The 17943-nt window shown below is 45.8% G+C and overlaps 1 protein-coding gene across 2 annotated transcripts in view; it reads left to right on the top strand.

Moving 5' to 3' along the window:
- The first annotated feature begins 750 nt into the window (after positions 1–750).
- Positions 751–17943, top strand: part of INTS1 (integrator complex subunit 1) — a 536581-nt gene continuing 519388 nt past the window's right edge. Inside the window, exon 1 of one of the 2 annotated variants that reach the window (XM_086940596.1) lies at positions 751–879. In XM_086940596.1, coding sequence (XP_086796722.1) covers positions 759–879 — 121 coding nt within the window. In that variant the 5' untranslated portion in view covers positions 751–758. Of the gene's footprint in view, positions 884–17943 lie in introns of both variants that reach the window. The other variant, XM_086940597.1, reaches the window with a different exon arrangement.

The following is a 17943-nucleotide window of genomic DNA, read 5'->3' as shown; positions in this document are numbered from 1 at the left end:
TATTCACATAAATAAATGTATTTAGCCTTCTTTGATTGACAACTTTTCAGTAGATCGAAAACTGTTCCATTTGGTCGAGAATCTTGAATACACGCAGGTGCACTTGGAACCAACATGTGACCTACAATACACGGGCAGTAATTTATTTTTCCTTACGGCGAAGAACTTGCTGTAAAACAGATTTTTAAGTCTTTTTGCAATTTTCCACAACTTACACAGGCACGCACTACGTCACACATACACAAAAATACACATGCTCACAAAAATACACATGCTCAAACACAAAAGGTGCATATTAAGCAGGCAGGCTGATACAGACTAACATCAAACACACATAATGCACACACATTGCAAAGTAGGCATTCATTATAAAACGTACGAAGCACACACATGCAGGGAGCTTCGTCTGAATTTGGCCCCTTAATGAAAACTCGTGCTTTCCGAAAAATGAGGAAGCTGGTCTGGGACGGAAATTGAGCAGCTGGGACCGAGAGCGGAGGATCGATGCTGCTCTTTTTTAAGAAAGGCAGCGCTATGAATGGGGGCTCTGACCCAGGATGGGAACGTGCAGATCTAGCGTGGAGCTTGCCCCAATGGACTAACATCTTCCCCCTGGTAGCAGCTGGAATCGATGAAGAAAGTGGAGTTAAAAAAATAAAAAGACCGATGCCAATCCATCTGTCCCTTTTATGGCCATTGCACTGACAGCGGTCTTCGTTCTTGCCGCAGAACAAAGACGTCACTTCCGGCGCTCCCGGATGTGCGTAGGCTTTTGCAAGAGGAATCCTCCGGCTTCAGGTATATGCAAAGGTGAGAGAGCTGCTCTCCATGAGGACCAGCGGTTCGAGTCCCAGCCAGCCGGCAGACTGATGGTTTACAGTAGGTGATTTTGGCATTGTGTTCGAGGCAGCTGTGCTTTTTAAAAAATGTATTTTAGTATTGTGATGGAGTGAATTCGGCAGTCACCATGACGACAAAGCTTGTTTTCCTTTGCAGGACTACTCATCGGACCATGAGCAGGTCTGTCCGCAGTTGTTTAATGAGTCTAACAATCGGATTCCATTAAACTAGGTGTTTATGGAAATACTCTATGAAGGAAGTGCAGCCTGGGGGTACAGAAAGTATAATTTGCAATCACAGCAGCGCCTCCCGGCATTCCGCATTCATAAACAGTTTGGGGGTTCGTAGGGCTTTTGGATTTTAGGGCGTACATGGTCATTTTAGGGTTAAGGGTGGGTTAGTGTTTTGGGGGGCCAGGTGTAATTTAAGGGTTTAAAGCATGTTTGGGTTTGGGGTGCAAGGGTTAATTTGAGGGTTTAGGGTGTGTTTGGGTTTTAGGGTACAAGGGTTAATATTAGGGTTTAGGGTGTGTGTGTTTGATGTGCAAGGGTTAATTTGGGGGTTCAGGGTGTGTTTGGGTTTTGGGGTGCAAGGGTTAATTTGGGGATTCAGGGTGTGTTTGGGTTTTGGGGTGCCAGGGTTAGTTTTAGGGTTTAGGGTGTGTTTGGGTTTTAGGGTACAAGGGTTAATATTAGGGTTTAGGGTGTGTTTGGGTTTGGTGTGCAAGGGTTATTTTGGGGGTTCAGGGTGTGTTTGGGTTTTGGGGTGCCAGGGTTAATTTTAGGGTTTAGGGTGTGTTTGGGGTGCATGGGTTAATTTGGGGGTTCAGGGTGCGTTTGGGGTTTAAGGGTTAATTTTAGGGTTTAGGGTGTGTTTGGGTTTGGGGTGCAAGGGTTAATTTGGGGGTTCAGGGTGTGTTTGGGTTTTTGGGTGCCAGGGTTAATTTTATATTGGGGATCAGGGTGTGTTTGGGTTTTGGGGTGCAAGGGTTAATTTGGGGGTTCAGGGTGTGTTTGGGTTTTGGGGTGCCAAGGTTAATTTTAGGGTTTAGGGTGTGTTTGGGTTTTGAGGTGCAAGGGTTAATTTGGTTGTTCAGGGTGTGTTTGGGTTTTGGGGTGCCAGGGATAATTTTAGGGTTAAGGGTGAGTTTGGGTTTTGGGGTGCAAGGGTTAATATTGGGGTTCAGGTGTGTTTGGGTTTTGGGGTGCAAGGGTTAATTTGGGGGTTCAGGGTGTGTTTGGGTTTTGGGGTGCCAGGCTTAATTTTAGGGTTTAGGGTGTGTTTGGGTTTTGGGGTGCAAGGGTTAATATTAGGGTTCAGGGTGTGTTTGGGTTTTGGGGTGCAAGAGTTAATTTGGGGGTTCAGGGTGTGTTTGGGTTTTGGGGCTCCCAGCTGCAGGGGGTCAGACGTTTATCTGCAATTCATTGTGCAATTATCCAACAGTTTGCATTTTTCTGGAAAACTGAAACCAAAGTGGTGGACGTGATCTTTAAATAGACCAGCAATTCCTGTTAAAATCACCAGACGCAAAAACATCTTATTGAACACAAAATAGTACCTTTGAAGTATTCAGATGCTTATTTTCAAATCGCCCCAAAGTCATCAGGAACAATGTCATCTTGTAAAGTTATCGGAGAGTCATTTACAAGTCATCCTCAGATCATCAGGAATAATGAATGACACCTACTAAAGTCATCAGGTACTCCTTTTCAAGTCATCCTTAAATCATGAATAATGCTACTAAAGTCATCAGATACTCATTTTCAAGTCATCCTCAAATCATCAGGCTGAGGTTCTGCAGCTTGCTGATGACTTCAAGAGCTTGATGATGTCTGATGACGTGTAAATGACTTCTAAGGTAGTTGGATGATCGTCCAATGACTCTGGGATGGCTTCTAAAGTAATCCTGTTTGACCTGGGGTAGTCGTCTATATTTGCATTCCAGTGTAACATTTATATACCGCTTTGTACTCCTTTGTGTAACACTGAAGTTTATTCCTACATTAGCAGCAAAGTAAACTATATAGGGTGTGTGGCTTGGAAGGGGCTAGGAGAGTAGTGTCTTGGTTGTTAGTCCTAGGTGGACAGTCTTTATATTTCATACGCGGTGACCACTGAGTTGTGGTTATCATGTCATGAGACACACTGCTTAGCAGTGTGGTGGATAAAGAAGTATGAGAAACAGAGAAACAATTAATGCATTTTAGTGAGCTACAGCTGTGAACATCCCTTTGTGGAGTTTCTTACGAATAAGGTTGCCCACGCTGATATTTTGTTTAAGGCTTTTTGGTGCTAAGCAGGCGTGGCTGGAGAGAGAAGTGGTGGATGCGGGATCTGCTGGGGTAGCCTTTGTAACTATCATCCCATATCTGAATGTCATTGCGATATGTAAAGAAGCGGTCATAGTGTCTAGCCACAGTGGTAGACCAGATAAGAGTCCTCAGATTGGCCAGCTGTATGCAACCAATCTTTAGTTATTCCATGCCTGATCAATTGGTGGTAGGTGGTTTATTGGCTGCTACAGTACTGAGTGATGGGCAGTGCCTGTATCAGATATGTCTTATGTGAGTGTGAGAGGAGTAAGCTACAGTTGGCTGCTGACCGATGAGTATTATATTAGTGAGGGCCAGATGGGTCATACATGAATTTACATTACTAGCTTACCTGGATATAGAAAGTAGTGTGCTGACTGGCTTTTTCCATATATGTGGCCTGTAAACTGTAGATTGTATTTGAATGTGTGATTATCTTTCAAAGTTCTATCCAAGGTGTCAGACCTGGCATCTGTTACCTATAGCTGGGACATGTATCTCGAATGCTCCTGCGAGGACCTGCCGCACTGGTTGTGCCATCCAAGGAGGTATCTCATCGATTGTGCCACAGGTTTATCTTGGTGGGCCCTGTGTGCATGGGTTTATGTTACTCGACTTGGCATTTACCAAGCTATGTGTCAAGATGCTGCATGTCTCTTGCTATATCCGTGTTCTCCCTTGTGATGGTTCGGCGTTGGGAAGAGGTTAGGCATGTGCATGTATGCGCTACCTGCAAGGGTTGTAAATGGCACAGAGGGATGTGCTTGGTATGACAGGGCCTGCTTCTAGTATTGGATTAGCATGAGAGGCTGTAGGGCAGAGCTTTCCAAACTCTGTGGCGCGACACAGTACTGTGTCACCTGCCATGTGTGAGTGTGTCGCATGACGATGATCCTTGAGTATTTAACAAGGACCCCCTGAGGATTCGGATACAAAGAAGTTCCTAGGCCAGGGAAAAAGAACCAATTGACAAAAAACAACCTAGGCAACCTATACAGTGTAATCACAGACAAATGGCTACAAGAAGTTGAGAAAATGTTATTTTATTCTTAGGTTATATTTAAAAAGTGCATGACATGTAATACAATAGACAATAGACATGAATCAGAATTTACTATCATATAAATAAAAGTTCAACAAGTTTATACATTGGTAACAACATACATGAAAATTGCATTAAAAAAAAAAAAAAAGCATAAAAAGTGGCCGATAGGATCTCTACGCGCGTTTCGGCGAGCCAGCGCCTTCTTCTGGAGTAGCCACACAAAGCTCTAAAACATTTAAAAAAAACATTGCATTAGTAATACATCCTTAAAACAATATATATAAAAAAACACATAGCAATTTATATCTTAACACTGTAGCCAATAAGTCTTGTATATAGATAATCTAATTTATATCTTTTCATTTCCTAGTGGGGTTCATGAGTCCAATCAGACACAGATCTTTATTAAAGGCATCAATTGGGATGGAATAGTATATGGGCATATAGATATTTATGGGATATAATGCTTCCATACTAGTAGCTAATAAGAAGGATTTCAAACTAAAGGATCACCTGGATATTGATAGTATTTCAATATCCCCACTTTATTATCAGTGGACACCTAATTTTGACACTTCATGTTGATCCTATTCGATTTATAACATCGCTAGCATACTTCAGACTTGTAGCTTGATTTTTAAACTATGTTATTTATCTAATAGGGTGATCATAGAAAATTGGTACTCACAGGTAATTTTCAGGTTTTCACATTAATAGTTCTTGAGACGTATAGCTGATGGTTTTAGATATTTTCTAACTAGTAGGTCTGTTCTTGATGCTTTTATTTGAAAAAATGAAAGACAAAGATAGCATTCTTTTTTAGTTTATGTTGCCAATTTTAATAAATATGGTCTGTTAGGAAATTGTTCTTAAGATTACCTTATATCAGATAACAAGAATTTTGTATTCCCGCCTGCCAGATGGATGTTAAGGGTGTGTTTCTAAAATCTGGTATGTTTCAATTCTCGAGTTAGTTAAAAGATCTCCCTGCCTGTTGAATGTAAAACAAGACGGGAGAGTTGAGAAATTAGAACCTCATGTCTTAATCACAATCTCTTTGAGTTAAGTATAAAAACTAAGGTTTCACATCTTACCCGAAATAATACGGCAGGGCTCTTTGTAGCTGTGGATATATCTATATTGAAGCTGTGGATATATCTAAATTGAGCGGAGGATCTTCCTGTTGAGATAGATCAGTGTCTACTATAAATATTTTAGTGGTTTACCAAATTGCGCATTCTTTCATTCAAATCCTAAAGCGGCTTACCTTATAGTATAATAAGAATTCTTCCTGTATGTTCAAAAATTTGAAAAACACCTTGGATAATGGTTGTTTTCTGATTAAAAGATCTCCCTGCCTGAAACGGGAATGTTTCAAAAAAGATATATCACTTTCCTATCCTGTTGATATTTTACAACATTTAATAAGAACAATGATTGTGCAGTCTTACCCGAATGATTCGGCAAGGCTCTTTATGGTACACTAGGAATTATTCTTGCTTGCGTGGGTTAGTAAAAACCCCTTAAGATCTGAGGTGACGATGATGTCTGCAGGGGGGCAGATTAGGGTGAATGCTCTCTTGGACGTTTGCATTGTGATGCAGAATGCAGAGAAAGGTGAGGTGGCGCGCGTTAAACGCCCTGTCAGTCCACGGAGCCGCCTTTGCTCTCCATCCGATACCAGCCGCTTGGAACTGTAAGTTTATCAATTTAAAAACTCAATTGTATCCCCTGTGCCCCATAGAAACGGAGAACCCGTGGGTGGAATGCGCTGTGTGTCTCTGGTAACAAGGTATTTTTCTGCGACTCTAAGGCGCAGGGAAATTTGGGTTCAGCTCAGTTTCTTCTCACTCAGCATATGAGTGCTTTGCCTAATTCAGCCCCCCCCCCCCCCGCCCAGCCCCCACCCCCATCTTTGCAAACCATGAGGGCAGAGTCATTCATTACTTGTCCAATATCACACGATTTGTTAACACGGGGAAACTAGCACTCTAACTCAGGTTTCGTAGGGCCTGCAATTTAAGCACTTTAAAACCAAAACCCCATCCTCGGTCATGAACACGCTGGGGCAGTAGCTTTGAAATTGAGAACAAGTGTGATTGTCTTTCAACACTAAAGGCAATTGCGTATTCACAGCCCTTCTCCCCCTAAAAAAAAAAGCAGCTGCCCCTCCCTCCCCATACCTTGAACTCTTGTAACCTACTGTGACATCTGAGGGAAGCCCGAACGGTAACTGCTGGGAGAGAAATGTGTGCCGGCAAGGAATGTGGAAGGAGTACGCAGGAACAGGGGCGAGGAGGGAGAGCTTTCTCGCAACACAGCCCGAGTTTGGAAAGCTGTGGGAGGTATGACATGATTTTACTAGGGCTAGGCAGATTAACTGTCCGCATGTTACAGGTTTGTCCTGTGATGGTTCCCATCCCTCAGCCCTCACAGACTTGTGGGGGTGACATTTTTATTCCTCGCCATTTTCGATCCTCTCACAGCACAATATTTACTCTTTCAGCTCTCTATGCGCTGTAAAAGAGGTGTCTGTCCCTAACCAGAAGGGAGGGGCAGAGGCCCTGGAAGGGGTCCTACGCTTTGCAAGGTCACTGCCCCTTCAGCTTTGGAAAATGGGGTGGTGATGAACAGAGTGTCTGAATTAAGCAGACCACTCTTACCCAGTCCAAAGATCAGGGCTTGAACCATCACCGTTTGTTATTTATCTCACTGCACCATCCCAGCTCAGAACCTGGCTATATGCAAATCAGTCTGTCCCTGGCCCAGTGCATCATGGGAACAGGGCAGACTAAACTACCAAGCCAATTCTTCACCAGAAAGGAGACAAGCTAACAGGGACCGGTTTCTGGCATTTCAGCCGTCTTCGGCCCGGCTTGCTTGAATCCTGATGATGCAGTGAGAAAGGGTCTCATGTCTGAATATACCCTGCCACACCTATAGTGGCCAAAAACGATTCAGAAAAGGGGGTGGTGATGAACAGAGTGTCTGAATTAAGCAGACCACTCTTACCCAGTCCAAAGATCAGGGCTTGATCCATCACCGTTATTTATCTCACTGCACCATCCCAGCTCAGAACCTGGCTATATGCAAATCAGTCTGTCCCTGGCCCAGTGCATCATGGGAACAGGGCAGACTAAACTACCAAGCCAATTCTTCACCAGAAAGGAGATAAGCTTCCTTCCCAGTATAAGAATTGGCTTGGTAGTTTGGTTTGCCCTGTTCCCATGATGCACTGGGGCAGGGACAGACTAATTTGCATGTAGCCAGGTTCTGAGCTGGGATGGTGCAGTGAGCTAAAAAACGGTGATGGGTCAAGCCCTGGTCTCTTGACTGGGTAGGAGTATTCTGCTTAATTCAGAAGCTCTGTCCATCACCACCCCCTTTTTCTGAATCATTTTGTCCACCATAAGCGTGGAAGGGTATACTCAGATGCGAGTCCCTTGCTCATTGCACCATCAGGATTCAAGCAAGCCGGGCTGAAGACGGCTGTAATGCCAGAAACCGGTCCCCGAAAGCTTGTTTCCTTCCCAGTATAAGAATTGGCTTGGTAGTTTGGTTTGCCCTGTTCCCATGATGCACTGGGACAGGGACAAACTAATTTGCATGTAGCCAGGTTCTGAGCTGGGATGGTGCAGTGAGCTAAAAAACGGTGATGTATCAAGCCCTGATCTCTTGACTGGGTAGGAGTATTCTGCTTAATTCAGAAACTCTGTCCATCACCACCCCCTTTTTCTGAATCATTTTGTCCACCATAAGCGTGGAAGGGTATACTCAGATGTGAGTCCCTTGCTCATTGCACCATCAGGATTCAAGCAAGCCGGGCCGAAGACGGCTGTAATGCCAGAAACCGGTCCCCGGAAGCTTGTTTCCTTCCCAGTATAACAATTGGCTTGGTAGTTTGGTTTGCCCTGTTCCCATGATGCACTGGGACAGGGACAGACTAATTTGCATGTAGCCAGGTTCTGAGCTGGGATGGTGCAGTGAGCTAAAAAACGGTGATGGATCAAGCCCTGATCTCTTGACTGGGTAGGAGTATTCTGCTTAATTCAGAAACTCTGTCCATCACCACCCTCTTTTTCTGAATCATTTTGTCCACCATAAGCGTGGAAGGGTACACTCAGATGTGAGTCCCTTGCTCATTGCACCATCAGGATTCAAGCAAGCCGGGCCGAAGACGGCTGTAATGCCAGAAACCGGTCCCCGGAAGCTTGTTTCCTTCCCAGTATAACAATTGGCTTGGTAGTTTGGTTTGCCCTGTTCCCATGATGCACTGGGACAGGGACAGACTAATTTGCATGTAGCCAGGTTCTGAGCTGGGATCGTGCAGTGAGCTAAAAAACGGTGATGGATCAAGCCCTGATCTCTTGACTGGGTAGGAGTATTCTGCTTAATTCAGAAACTCTGTCCATCACCCCCCCCTTTTTCTGAATCACCTTCAGCTTTGGAGGCGACAATACTGCAGTCTTAAATTAAACAGCCCTGAATGGGGGAATGGATGCCATGCTGGGGTCCTGTCTGGGAATATGCCCTTGGTTTTTAAAAGTTCTTACGTTGAGCACATTTGACTGTGCTCACACATTGTCAAACCACTGAACAGAGACACAGGGAGAGTAGGGTCTGGCCAGGACCATAGTGGCAATATCAGCAACATACCCCTCCTGCACAGCACAGAAATCTCATAATAAAGAACACACAAGACACATTGTTTGTTGGAGAAAACATTGCTGCGGGTTTTATTTGCATAATAAATATGTGTCCTTGTGTAACTAAACTGGTGCTATGTAAAGCGCTCTGATGCCCGATATCTTTGGGTCTAGTTCGCGCTATATATATTAATCTTTACCATCGTTTTATCTTTCGACTCTATTCAATGCTCTGTTGCCTTATTAGACTTAAAAGCTTGGCAGTTTCAGAGGGCTCATCGCATTCACTCCCATGTGCCAGCATCAAAAAAACAGACCATGGTTGTTAATTGCAACACCACGAGGCCACAGTTCTTGGGCCCTGCCTTCATAAACTAGAAATGCAGCCTCTTAGACCCCGCTATGATACTCATCACCCTCCATGACAAGACTCTGGCAAAAATGGAGAGTTCCTATATTTCCTACACTCTGTTGATATGAATTAATTTTCACCCGCTCCCTTTACTGGGCAATTTACAAGACCACAGCAGGCTCATGATCAACACTGGGGTCCTAGACAGTTATGATGCATGCTGGGGGGGTGGTTTTTTCACTTAATGTCGGATCACGAGGGTCTGAACAAGATAGCTTAAAAACTACACTCTGACAGAAACAAATTGAAATCCCCTATTAAGACGCCTCAAGATGCTCACACTGAAAATTCTTGATCACCTATCTGTTTTGAATTATTGTTGCCTACTGACATGTCAAATAGAAGACATTTTGTTTTTTGCCTCCTAAATTATGCATAAAAAAGCCAAAGACAAAATGTAAAATTTTAATAGACTCTGTAAATATGAAGGAATTTGAAATTGGAAGCTAAAAAGAATGCTGCTAACCTTAACTAGATTTATGGGAGCATCAAAGTTCAGGAAAGAGATTCTAGTATGAAACATTGGTGTGCGCATTCTGAGCATAAAAGACAGAGTGATATGCTAGAACAGAGCTTTCCAAACTGAGGTTCTTCCTTGCACTAATAATCAAATTTGTATTAGAAGCCAATCTGGAGGGGGTGCTATGTGATGTTGCGGTTGAAACCTATGGTGTGTTGATCTCTCCGCAAGGTTGTGTAGCTAAGCTTGCAGGGCTCTTGTTCTGAGATTCCATCTGTTAATAAAAGAAAGGGCGTAATAGCCCCAGGGCTGATATTATGTTGCTTAATGTACTTCTGCCTCCGTTATTACAATGCTTGTGTTCTAAGCCTGTGACGACTCTGCAGTATGTTTCTGCATTGTATTTATGTTGTTATTATTTGCCAACTTGAGCTGTGATTGAAAGGTAAAGTTACAGAAGAGTGAAAAGATAAAATTAAAGATCCTTGGAATATTATGCTTTTTGAAACAGAGAAGCAGATGCAGTCCTCGCTGAGATTAGTCATCTTTCTTATCTTCAACCCCTTGAACGTTTTTATGATTTATAGTTCTTCACAGAAACTCATTGATAAATCTTGCACATTTATGCCTAACAAACACTAACAGACCTGGGGCTGACCAGGCTACTCCAAATTTCAGAAGATACTTCTCCATTAATGTGAATTGTGTAGTCACAGAAGCAAGCTGCCTCAGTTCGGCTTCTGTACTTAGTAAAACAATTATCCCTTCCCTAATTTAGACCAAAAAAAGAACAAGGGTGGGTTTTTCAAGAGTTGATGCAGCCGGGCTAGGGTGGCCTTCTTGGTCCTCCTGGGCTATCTCAATTCCTTGAGCTGTCCTCAATATGTTCCTTCATGTCAGCTGGGTCTTTCTCGGATCATGCCACTCCTCCTGGCAGGTACAGTCCAGCTTCTTGTGCATGCAGGTAGACTTTCTTCGCTCTGCATGTTAAATAGCAAAACAGTTCTGTAGGTAGTTTCCCAACCCACCAACTCTGGTTGTTTGTACATTCCTAAAGTCCCATTTCAAGAAAGCTGTTGATGTTAGGTAACTTCTTTGTTTATATTTATGACTTTCAAAATTGGTTGAGATTCCAGCTCTGTGTTTACTGCTTTCTCTTCCAGTGTAAATTCATTGTCATATAGCTGGGTCTGAACTGAGGTGGCGATTTTGTTTTTGTGCCGTAAATCACTGGGGCATGTGTCAATGTGTGCATGATTATATTCTTGTTTCAGGCCGAACCCTAACCTTGCTTACACCCAGTTTTGCCAGTCACTGTCTTTGTTAGAACAGGTTCACAATTGCTTTATTAACCTTCTGGCTTTCTCAAATTTGCTTGAAAAAAGGAACAATTTGCCTACTATTTCTACTAAATTTTCTCGGAGGAGAAGCCCCCCCCCCCCCCCCCCCTCCCGAGCCCTCCTTAGGTGGTTCGGCCTTGCTCGCTCGCATTACCGTGTCACAAGATGAAGATTGTCTAAAAGGTGTGTCACCAACATGAAAAGTTTTTTTATTCCCAACTGGCAGAATAGTAAGTAGCAATGTAGTGTTTGGTATTGAATGGCTCGTAATGGCGAATCCTCTCCGGTAATAGAAGTGGGTTCAACATTACAGTGATGGAAATGTCACTTTGGGAAAGTGTTCAAAATGTGCATTACACGTGACGTGTGTAATTTCCCTTTGGCAAAAATTCTTCTTGCTCTTTTTTCATCAACAATTAATTTTTATTTTCATAGTGGTTTTTCTTTTCATATATGTTTCTTCAATACATTATTCGTTTTTCATAACATATCGATTTTTTGCCCAATGCATTTCAGTACACTTTGTGTGAAGAAGTCCTCACCAGACACCACCACAACAACAATGTTAAAGGCTATTTTTGCATTTTGGCAATGGTAAAGCATCAGCTATCACAGAGGAAACAAAATGAAAAGTAGCTGTTTTGTCATTGCGGAGTCATGGTTCCTTCTTAGGGCAATTCATCGCTGCTCCCATCCCTGGCTGCCCCCAGCAACCCATGGGATCGGATGGAAAAGTCTTAACTCGCTCTCCTGATAAACTCACTTGCGTGACCCCACTGACCCCTGATCACATCACCCAGCACAGGCCTGACCCGGTATGGCCATGGTGGCATCCTGACCAGCATCACCCAGCCCTCCTCTCTGATGACGGACTCATCTGCAGGCTCAGTGCTGGCTGGCTGCACCCTCCTCTCTGATGACGGACTCATCTGCGGCTCAGTGCTGGCTGGCTGCAGTCTCGGGTGCGCGAGCCATACTTCTTCATACCAAAATAAGCAGTGACGCACGGGAACACACAACAAGTGATAACAAGATGTGCGCACGCACTCATGAAAACGAAACTTAGCGCGGGGGCGGGACTTCCGTCTTGTGCGCGAATCAACGCCCACGGAGTTCCTGGCCCGAGTAGCAGTGGTGACGCGGGGCTCCCATGCCCGAGGGAGAGCCCCGCGGAGGCTACAGAACACCGGATTGGCGGTAAGTTGGACTGTATTCGGGAGCGGGGGGGCGTGTGTGTATGTGTGTGCGCGTGTGTGTGTGTATGTGTGCGATGCGGGAGTGTCTCAGTATGCGTGCGTGTGTGTATGTGCGCTTGTGTGTGTGTCTCTGGTGAGGTAAGGGGGGAGAGTGTGTGTGTATGCAGTGTGCGTGCATGCAGAGGGGTGGGGGCTGGCTGTGTCTGTGTGTGTGTGCGCCGTTAATGTATGCGAGCGAAGCGAAAGCAGGGGCTGGGAGTTCGTCTGCACAAGCGCGGCTCAGACGCGCGCTCCCGCAGTCAAAACTGAGACTGCAAAAGCGCGCGTCTGACTCGTGTCTTCATTCCTAAATACGGGTGACAATAGGTCTAAAGCAGACACCTTCAATGCTTACGCATTGAATGTTGGTCTGCTCGACCTAAAAAACGAGCACCACAGAATACTGCTGCATGTGCAGCTAATAGAGCGCATGATGTGAAACGAGCGCCAACGGGGTCGTCTAATACGATACAGGGAGCTGCGACCTGTGCGGGGGTGAATAGTCCTAAGCACAGCGGGGAGGCTGGTGAAGCTAAAGCAGAGTCTGTATGTAAGTGGACAGGATACAGGTAAGGGCAAAGCGCTGGCAGCGTGTCTTAAAAAGCTCCTGTGGCAGAAATGACTGTTAAGTTACTGCAGGGTTGGCGGTCTTATCCCTGGTGCTGCGGGGGAACAAAGGGGTTCAGGTGTTAGCGTGAAATACAACAAAAAACATAGCGTCTCGAGCTTACCTCAGAAAGTCGTAGCTGCGTTTGCGGCAAAAAGCGAAGTGAGGCTGGGGATTCCACAACTCCTTATATAGTGGAAAAGTAAAAGGAAAGCATGCGAAAGCATCATGAGAGTTAGAAGGATGGTGAAGACAGACTCAGTTGGCGAGAAGCCAAAACCAGAGTGTGGTTCGCTGCGGAAAGCAGCTATGCGTTTTACTGACGTCAGAACAGCTGGCCTGGACGTCATGCTAAACTGCGCAGAGTTGCCTAACGACCGGTCAACGCTAGGATTGTAAAAACAAAAGACGGGTTGTGGAAGCCGTGTTCGTTGCTTGGCAACCCGAACGCATCGTAGTATGGCTTCTTGGAAGTCATGTAACCAGAGGCAACACAGCCAAATGTGTAAAAGAGGCCGGTGATGTAACGTAACAATAAGAAAAAAAGGGAAGGAGGGAGAAAGGGTGATACATAACCTGCGCCTTGAAAAAGTCAGAGAAAGCAGAAGAGACCCCGCCTGTAATTAAAAAGAGGCCGAAACTATTTATGATAAGTGAGTAGTCTGTCACCAAACCTGCCACAAATGGAGTGGGACATGGGCGTGCCGGACTAGGCTGGAATGTGAAACCAAGGTTCGGGGTAACGCAGCCGTAATTGTAATAAGCCCAATGGCTTACCCTCGCTGCGGGGAATGCAGATCTGCATCAGCGTAGGAGAGTTGCTCGCGAGTGTGACAAAACTCCCAATATAGAAGAAATGGGTGAGGTGGGGGAGGGCGAAGGAAGGGCGTGCGTTGCCGATGGGCCATCAGGGTTGGAAAAAGAAAATGTATATAAGGCGAAAGAGGAGAAGTGACAAATAGAAAGAAATCATGGAAGGTAAATGCCCGAATAGTTAAAACAACTGGGTGAGATGTGCGCACGCACTCATTAAAACGAAACTTAGCGTGGGGGCGGGACTTCCGTCTTGTGCGCGAATCAGCGCCCACGGAGTTCCTGGCCCAAGAAGCAGTGGTGACGCGGGGCTCCCATGCCCGAGGGAGAGCCCGCGGAGGCTACAGAACACCAGATTGGCGGTAAGTGGGACTGTATTCGGGAGCGGGGGGGGCGTGTGTGTATGTGTGTGTGCGCGCGCTTGTGTGTGTGCATGTGTGCGACGGCGGGGGTGTCTCTGTATGCGTGTGTGTGTGTATGTGCGTTTGTGTGTGTCTCTGGGGAGGTAAGGGGGGAGCATGTGTGTATGCAGTGTGTGTGTGTGCGTGCATGCAGAGGGGTGGGAGCTGGCTGTGTCTGTGTGTGTGTGCGCCGTTAATGTATGCGAGCGAAGCAAAAGCAGGGGCTGAGAGTTCGTCTGCGCAAGCGCGGCTCAGACGCGCGCTCCCGCAGTCAAAACTGAGACTGCAAAAGCGCGCGTCTGACTCGTGTCTTCATTCCTAAATACGGGTGACAATAGGTCTAAAGCAGACACCTTCAATGCTTACGCATTGAATGTAGGTCTACTCGATCTAAAAAAGCATTTGCAATCCAGCAGTTCTCATATAACTGAAAGTTTAAGCCATTGCATTATTATTAGCAACGCCAATAGCTCAAACTTTCAGTAATGCGAGACCTATTGCATTGCAAATGCTTGTTTTGTGTTTCTATAGTCGCCCTAAGTGGGAAGGGTATGCCCAGACAAGTGTCCCGTGCTCACTATGCCAGTGGATTCAATCTAGCCTAGCTAATGAGAGGTGATCCCCTGAAACCCATCAAAGGATGCTTGTTTTCCGGTTCAGAGAGAACCTGGCCTGGTCGTTCGGGCTGGACTGTTGCCATGGGGAGCAGGGTCAAGACTGATTTGTATATGGCTGGTTCCATACTGGAATGGCATGGTGAGCAAAAAAACTATGAATTTAGTCCCAGATCTCTGTACTAGGGGTGTATGTTTGACAATGTTCAGCATTCTGTCCATAATCTTTTTGTGTTGCTATTGTACCTCTGGAGGGACGACACAACTATAATGTGGCATGTCCGCAGGCGGGATGGTGTAGGCCCACAGTGCATCCGTATGGTAGCTCTAAGATTTTGTTCTTAAGATCAGGTTAACAATGTCTGCTTTATCCCAAACAATCTGGCAGGCTAATTTTCTCAGTTGGTGCCATCTTGCCGACCACAAGTAGCGTCTTCATCCAGAGGTAGTTCAAACCATCTTTTCCCTTTGATGTACTCCATTGGAGGACCTTTATCTTTCTTGTGAAAACAGGCTAACAATGCCTAGTCCATTACATTGCAGCTACAGTAGTTCAATAAAGAGAGTATGAGTGTGCTTGTTCTTCTTCTGTTTTTGCTTCCTGTAAGCATATATAAAAGAATTAACAAGCACTGGCATTGCCAATAGGTCTTGCAGTAGGAAAGTTGGAGCTATTGGTTTTGTAAATAACATTTTATATTTACATATTGTTATTGACAATGCCAATAACGATATATAAATATAAAATGTCATTTAGAAAACCAATAGCTCCAACTTTCCTCCTGCGAGACCTATTGGCAACGCCAGTGCTTGTTGAACAGTTTTGCTCTTTTGTTGTTGGGTTCGCATCATGGAGGGGGGCACACGTTCGCACACAGTACTTAGAAGTCGTGTTTCAGTGTGTGGTAGGAGGTTTCTCGTTGTGAGTTGCTAGGGCCAGGCAGGTCATGCTCGCAGCCCTGGTCGTCCCTTGCACTTTCTCTGGTATGCGTAACTTGCATTTCGCACAGGGCGATTCTGTGAAATCACTCGGTGGCCCCTCCACATTTTCCCAGCCTGCCAACATCATATGCACCAGCTCTGTTATGTGCAAACGTTCCTACATGTTTAAGTAAACAGCTTTGCTGTTCGTGTAGGCGCTGTAGCCCGAGTCTTAGGAAAGAGCAGGCTGCTAACTGCTTTTGTCAAGACCCTTTGCTAATGTTCTTCGAGGCCGAATGTGCCCTCGGTGTGACGGGTGTGAAGCAGCAGGGGCCTGGGGGAAGCTGGCTGGGGAGGGGGAGGAGAAATTAACAGATGTCCGTGAGGTGTGGGAGGAGTGCCTAATGCCGGATGGGGGCGGGAGAGTCTGGGAATGCGAGCGAGGGGAGGAGTAGCCTGAGGCTTAGGAAAGAGCAGGCTGCTAACTGCTTTCGTCAAGACCCTTTGCTAATGTTCTCCGAGGCCGAATGTGGGGAGGGGGGTGCTTTGTTTTCAAACCTCCGCATTCAGTGCAGAAAGATTGTTATGAAGTGTGCAAAGTCTAGTGGTTTGTTAGCACAACATGGGAAGAAGGCATTTTGTGTTGTCAAGTGGCTTGGATAATGCGGCCTTTGACACCGTGATAAACCTGGCCCATGTGGCGTGTCTCCCGGGTGAACCTGTCCCTGCCTTACTCAAGGCCCAGGTAAGTGGTGTGCTTTCCCTGTGGTTAGTGATTGACATGTTTTTGGCACTTTTAAAGAGACAGTGCTGGGCTTTAGGAGTCAAGTACACACAATGATTGTTGGTACTTCAACTGGTTGGGCCACGCTTCTGAACATTCCCATTGGCGTTAAACTGAGACCCAGGGCGCTAATGGGTGGCCTCCAGCTAGCCAGTGTGTTCTCGTATGACCTTGGACCTGTGGATTGACTTGGCACTGTTTCTTTACGGCTAGGACGCAGGAACTACATTATGGAAAACGTAATTAATTGTGTGGCTGGAAAGTTTGATTATTGGTGATGTGATACAATGAATGAAGCAAAGGGGGTTGATTGGCTCAGAGTTTCTGCAGTCATGCCCAGTGGTGGCAAAGACACGCTTGGATCCACGGTTCATCCTTTTTTAGACGTAGACATGTGTAACAACAGTGCCGGATCCAACGTGATGCATTGCACTGTAGCTGCCTTTCTAAAATGACGTCTACTCCACATGAGGCTTCGAGGCACGTCTGCAGGGAGCAGCAGTCCACACCCTGGGAGTGTTAGGGTGGTACAAACGTGGTGCGCACCCTGCAGTTTCATTTCGATGCATGTGGAAAATGCATGCAAGGAATGTGCCCCGCCACCGTCGAAGCGGTGCTGCAGGCACGAGCTCCTAATTAATATTCAGAAAAGGCAACAGTAATTAGCGACTCCGCCTAACAGTAGACTGTCATCGAACACTCTCAACACGTATAAAAATAGATGCAAAGCGCATATACCATGGAAGAGGGGCGCGAGGCTTTGATCCGAAAGTGCAGGATGCTGGATGTTTGCTCAGCTGGTGGGTGGTTAGTGTCTGGCAATTTGTGGCCTTGTTTACTTGTGCCCCTCCAGTATTTTACGGGTTTGACGTTTGACCGGAACTGGAGGGAAAGCAATCTGTGAAGACGGTGTGGGATCTCATGAAACTGTTGGTTGAAGCCGCGTTAAACAAACTTGGAATACGTCTTTGCCTTATCGGTATGTTTACAAGGGTGAGTAAGTATGTGCTTGTAGCTCATGTTGAGTAGGCATAGGAGGTGTGCTTTTGATAAACTTTAATGGGGTGTCAGAGTAGTGTCCCAAGATGCAGAAGAGATGTATCTGTAGGGTATGTAAGGACAAGTGGTGTGTAATTGTCCGTAAAGGCTGGAATGGGATTGGATAAAATCCAGTTGAACAGTGACATCGGCCGCCATCATCAAATTTTCATTGTCGTCTTGGGAGAAGTGTGGGAGGGAAGCCGGATGGGGGCGGGAGAGCCTGGGAATGCGAGCGAGGGGAGGAGTGCAGAGGGTGCAGAGGGGTGTGAAGCAGTAGGGGCCTGACGGAAGCTGGCTGGGGATGGGGAGGAGAAATGAACAGATGTCCGTGAGGTGTGGGAGGAGTGCCTGATGCCGGATGGGGACGGGAGAGCCTGGGAATGCGAGCGAGGGGAGGAGTGCAGAGGGTGCAGAGGCTGGGCTTGCATGCGATGCGCGTGCTTGTTTGTTCACGTGATTCACGTGAACTTCA

The sequence above is a fragment of the Lissotriton vulgaris genome, chromosome 10, assembly GCF_964263255.1.
Source record: "Lissotriton vulgaris chromosome 10, aLisVul1.2, whole genome shotgun sequence".
Taxonomy (NCBI): domain Eukaryota; kingdom Metazoa; phylum Chordata; class Amphibia; order Caudata; family Salamandridae; genus Lissotriton; species Lissotriton vulgaris.
This window is presented reverse-complemented; position numbering and strand designations above follow the sequence as displayed.